This window comes from Colias eurytheme, chromosome 5 (assembly GCF_061535395.1).
Source record: "Colias eurytheme isolate Ceu_HAF_F1 chromosome 5, ilColEury1 Martin Lab GWU primary, whole genome shotgun sequence".
Classification (NCBI taxonomy): domain Eukaryota; kingdom Metazoa; phylum Arthropoda; class Insecta; order Lepidoptera; family Pieridae; genus Colias; species Colias eurytheme.
Window position 1 is genome coordinate 5,346,948 of NC_142984.1, and position 6,090 is coordinate 5,353,037.

The 6,090-nt window shown below is 33.5% G+C and overlaps 1 protein-coding gene across 1 annotated transcript; it reads right to left on the minus strand.

The window, feature by feature from the left end:
• Positions 1–657: 657 nt before the first annotated feature.
• Positions 658–5,566, minus strand: trus (programmed cell death 2 like trus). The gene is made up of 8 exons (XM_090101917.1): positions 5,393–5,566; positions 4,931–5,097; positions 4,157–4,345; positions 3,951–4,060; positions 3,372–3,496; positions 2,639–2,792; positions 2,374–2,515; positions 658–1,933 (listed from the first exon to the last, which is right to left on the minus strand). Exons 1-8 carry the CDS (start codon positions 5,498–5,500, stop codon positions 1,654–1,656), a joined length of 1,275 nt encoding a protein of 424 aa, XP_089958043.1. The 5' UTR covers positions 5,501–5,566; the 3' UTR covers positions 658–1,653.
• Positions 5,567–6,090: the final 524 nt, after the last annotated feature.

A 6,090-nucleotide genomic window follows, 5' to 3' on the forward strand; every position in this document is an offset into this window, starting at 1 on the left:
TAGAAAAATACTAGTTCTACACGGTGAAGATACTATAATATTTTATGTTAAGATTCTCTACTATAAAATATTACAGTATCTTAAGGTATCCAGTATCAGCGTTCATCATTTTCACAGATCATTTTTCTTTAAAATGATGTCGATAAAAACATTTATCAGCGTTCTGACCATCATTATTTCTTTTTGTCATTGCGTATTAAGACCCCTGTAGAACCGCCATCCTGTTACAAATGACCCAAAACCACAGAACATTTACTGTTCTGTGCCCGAAACACTGACACAAAATTTCGGGTCATTTGTAACAGGATGGCGGTTCTACAGGGGTCTTAGTACGCAATGACAAAAAGAATAGGAGATTCTATTTAGCTGGGTTCACACCGGACGATCCATCGCGATCCGATTGCGTATTGCGATTGATATTTCTCGTTTTATTAAAAAAAAATTATTATGGCCATTTTACTTATTAGGTTAAGTACTTTCAATATCAGTTTATAGTTTTTTTATATCTCTAATAGTTACGGAATAATCGCCTGTGCACACTTAACGATTACACCCTGTATATCATCACGCTGACCAGCAGGAGTGGAGCACTACGGATAAAACCCTTGCGGTTTTACCCGCAGTGCTAGTAAATAATAAAACACATGTAAAGTTTTAATTTATTGTTATAATTTAACATTCTACACAATATACGTTATTTGGCAGGTTTCAAATGGACTCCTTATATAATTGTAAATAAAGATACAAGTTACAACATTCAACTTCTACAGACAAATACTAGTATCTAATCTGAACATTACTCGGATGCAAACTTAATGGCAACTTGAAATATCACACAATCGTCGCCGTACATTCGAGCAACGGTGCAGTTCCGAGCAGTCATTATGATTGCATGGAACTATAGACGTTGGTATTTACTTTAGAATCACAGATATACATACGAAAAATTCGAAACTTACTATATAGCGATTGTTGTGCAAGTGATGTAATTCAAAATTCTTAAACTTATCGCATTCCATTTATTGAAATTGTATTGCATTTTCATAAGCAAACCTAAGTTTAGTAATTTCGTAATGTAAAAATCTAGTTTAAACTAATAACAGGCACTGGTGTAATTGTAAACGATTTTTTATTCTCAAGTTCATTCCAAAGAAACAATAGTTATTATGTCTAAATTGTCCCTTTACAACCCAATACAGGAATAAAACGGTTTTAAACCAGTTTATTTGTTGCGTTTAAATCTTAGATGTCATCAATTGAATGTTTATTCTATTGAATTATTTGATAGTTATCAAATTGATAACTTAAATATAATATTAAAATTAATAATTAATTAATTCTAAAAAAATAACATACGCTTTTATACTTATAACAAAATATATGGTACAAGAATAATTAATATTTGTATTCACATTTTTGAGATCATTAAGAAATTATAACAAAAATATATATTTTCCTGATTTACCTATAGGTAACATGATCTATTATATGCAAATATAACTCACTTAATCAGGAAGAAATTGAAAATGTAATTATCATTGAATAAATTGAAAGTGCCATTGTAAATCTATCTTATAAGTGCTACAAGGCAAATCTAGCCGCTACATTTGTAAAACTGGAAAGTTAAGATTAAATTTACACTATAATAAAGCATTATATAACTTCTGGTTGGAAGACAATAGTTTCTTGAACAAATGTATCATTTGGCTGCCAGCAACTTTGTGAGCATGTAAAGACGAGAACAGATAGGAAATGCAGATGAGATAGAGATACATTTCCGGGAAGTATTTGTAAGTTTTCTGCAAATGTTGGAACCAGTTGTAGTTCACAAATGAGCCTTGAACCACATCTCATGCAGACTGTTGGTGCACATCCCGGACCTTCGATGAGGGGCAATGGCGCCCCGAGTAATGGTGGCTCATCACGACTGTACCTGTTTGTTGTAAAACATTGTGTTATTTAATAATCTATACTAATATTATGAAGCTGAAGAGTTTGTTTGTTTGTTTGTTTGAACGCGCTAATCTCGGGAACTAATGGTACGATTTCAAAAATTCTTTCGGTGTTAGATAGCCCATTTATTGAGGAAGGTTAAAGGCTATATATCATCACGCTACGACCAACAGGAGTGGAGCCACGGGGGTGAAACCGCGCGGAGCAGTTAGTTTTATTATAAAGAAAATGTTGAATCTTTTTGTTTGTTCGTTATGCAAAAGCCAATAATTACGTAACGAAGTTTGAAACACCACAACATTCTTGAACAGCATTTAAGGTTTTTTTTAACTCTGGTTTCATTTAACAAGAATAAGATAGCAAGTAATTTATATAAATAAAATTTAATCACACTGAAAGTAAGTACAAAAATATTTATACCTAAGAATTTGTCCAGGATTATTCTGTAGGCGAGTAAGGAAGGCGTGAAACAATTTATCTCCATGTAAAGGTGTAGCCTCCTCGTATTGTTCGTCTTCGCCACCACCTCCTAATCTATCTGCATTGATATTTGCTTCAATTTCTAAAAATATAAAACATTATGTTAACCACTAAGCTGATTAAGATAAAATAATAAGTTGGAATATTGGGGCAATATAGAATGATATTGGATATTAATTTTTTTGTGATAAAATATTTCACATACCACTTTCTTTTGTATATTTATTCAAAAGATCATTAACTTTTTCATCATTGCATGCAGATTTCTTCCATTCCTCCTCAACATAAATGTATCTGGGCAAGAATTGTAATGGACTCAACATAAGACGATTTCGCAGATCTGCAGGGAGCTCAGCTGTCTGAAATAGTTAAAAAAAAATTAGTCAATATGAAGATTTCGAAGGATTAATCTAATATCCTATGTCCTATCCAATAGTCCTGTCCGTATTATATTACTTCCCAGATCTAACACATGGAACAGAATATTATTATGTAGTTAACTTTTTAACATAACAGTGCTTTAAATCTATACTAATATTATAAAGCTGAAGAGTTTGTTTGTTTGAAAGCACTAATCTCAGGAACTACCGCTCCGAGGAAGGCTTATAGGCTCTATATCATCACGCTAAGACCAACAGGAGCAGAGCAGTGCTGGTGAAACCGCGCGGAACAGCTAGTTAGTGATAAAATTTTGTATTTATGAAAATACTAGCTTTCCACCCGCGGCATCGCCCGCGCAGTCAAAGAAAAACCCGCATAGTTCCCGTTTCCGTGGGATTTCCGGGATTAAACCTATCCTATGTCCTTTCTCGGGTATCAAAATATCTCTATACCAAATTTCATACAAATTGGTTCAGTAGTTAAGGCGTGATTGAGTAACAGACAGACAGACAGAGTTACTTTCGCATTTATAATATTAGTATGGATAATAAAATTACCTGATGAAGCAGAGCCTCTACATTACTAGTAGGGGCTGTGGGAGTCTCCGCAGTAACCAGTCCTGGTTCATCCCCACCTTCAAGTTCAGCTGCTGGCATTGGGACACCAATATCGCCAACAGCACCTGGAAAATAAAAGGAACATTAAAGTGAAACTTTTATTAATCGTCTCAAATTTTTTGGTCTGTGTAGCGCATGTCGCGTGACGGTCGGCTGCCGAGTAGGTAGGTATAAAGTGTTCGGAACCGTACGATAATTATCGTACAAATACGATAATTTTGTGCCTAAGTTTCACTTTTACCGTGGTTTCATAAAACCACACAACATTTTTTTCAAACTGTCTAGCTTATTAATTATTCGAAACAACAAGCAAACAATATTTTGAACAGCCTTGATCATAAGGTCTCATGATCTTTGTTAAAACATTACAAGTTACAAGTACAAGAAGTCAGAAAGATCAAAAAATGGGAGTTGGGATGAAAATCCTGAGTTGATTATGAATCTAAACCAGAAGTCAATATTTTTTTAGCTTATAATAAGATAATTTAAAAGCACTTTCAAAATAGTTTTATAAATAACCTTGCATTGGAGACATGTTAGCATTGTGGGCATCTATAACTTGCATGTGTCCCAAAGCTTGTTCAACTGCTTCTATATCATAAGAATTGCTTTCGTCATCATCAGAGTTCCTGTAAACCAATAATTGATTAATGTTTTGTATTAGTGTTTTTAATTATTATAATATTCTGCTAGTTAAGTCTTAATTATATTGTCAATTATATTACCTCTGTATATTAGGATTAACAGCATTATCAACACTCATTAAATTTCCATTTGCAGAATCTCCATTGTCATTTTCATCCCAATCATCAGATCCTGTACACCAGCTTAAATTGGTGTCTGCACTTGGCATGGCAACAACAGCGCTACTTTTAGAGGGATCATCTTTTATTTGGCACCTAATACATGCCCAACTGAAAACATTATAATTTAGTTTAATGTTAAGATCTTATTAGGGAAAAGCTAATCCTAAGTAGGAAAAAATGTTGTGTGGTTTTATGAAACCACGGTAAAAGTGAAACTGTTCGAACGGTTCCGAACACTGCTTTGTGTAGCGCATGTCGCGTGTATCACGGCTGCCGAGTAGGTATACCTACTCGGCAGCCGCGATACACGCGACATGCGCTACACAGACCAAAAAGTTTGAGACGATGTAATAAAAGTTTCACTTTAATAAAAGATTGCCTTTATTTCCTTCCTTCATTTTTAAGAAAACTATTGCAATGTCCTTTTCAATTGCAATGTTTATGGACAGTAAAAAGCACCTATCATCCCCTGGTCTGTAGCAAGGACAATTTTAAATGTAAAAAATGTTTTAGTTTATATAGAAAAAATTACTTTCAGTATAGGCTTATTACATTTTCCTGTGGCAGGTTACTTGCTTCGATTTTTAAACAATATTGTCTAATTGTGGTGGCCCACAAATGTCAGCAGGTTTAATGTAATTAAAATTGTTTAAATGCTTATTTAAAATTAAAAACACAGAAAATAAACATCACCTTTCTGACTGGTTCCAGCAATTAGTGTTTATACAAGCAAAAATGTATAGTGTTCGATGATACACAGAATTTTCGAGTGGAGCATAACATTGCACTATTAGCAATCTATGCAAGCTGCATATTGGACATTTGGATGGATATTGCAGGTTTTCTATTGGAGGCCAATCCTAAAAATAAAAGTGTCAAATAATGAATAAAGATTTATATCTAAATATAAAATTAAATCATTGAATGATCAAATTACTTTAATACTTCGACAAAAATGTACCAATTTACTCGAATCTAAACACAAAAACAAAGTTTAAATTTCAGTCTCATTTATATGACTACATGCTTATTTTAATTAAATTTTGTATAAATATTACAAAAAAAAATTAGTGGTACAGAGATGTAAGTATTTCGGATAAATTTGGTAAGACTAATTTAAAAAATCGATTAACTAGGCAACAATGCGGTACTTACAGGTAATCCGCCGATTTTATTGACTGTAAAATTTAGAAGCGTTCGATTTTTATCACTAATTATTTCTTCCTCATATCCTAAGTAAACTTTTCCTTGCTTTTTTGCCATTTTAATTCATAAAATAAAATAAATGTGGAAAATCAATAAATAAATAACCCTTCCATTTGGAATTGAGAATATGTATTTTATATTTCTGACAGTGACATCTGTCAGACGATTCATTCGACATCCACTTGAAGATGAAGACATTGGGTGCTTTTATAATTTGCCGTTTCACGGCACGGCACGATATTACCGTGGACGAGATAGAAGTTTTGTGGCCGTGGACGGCATGCCGTGCCGTAGGGTGATTTTATAATTCGCCGTTAAATATTGCGCGTCTTCAAAGTGCAGACATGTTCTCGAAGAGACAGCGACTACTAATTATACTCTATTTGTTATATTTAAGACGTAAAAAAAGACATATTACTAGAAAGTATTGGCAACATCCGCTTTTAAAAGTAAAATATTTAGAAGGGTCATACTACACGCTATTTGATAAGCTCAAGGAAGACCCAACACCCAAATAAGTTTTTCAATTATTTTCGGATGTCAACAAAATCGTTTTATTACATACTTTCTCATCTGAGTAATAATTTAAAAGCGCCGCCCTGCCTCCCGCGCCTCTTGGCTACGCACGCACACATACAAATTTCTTG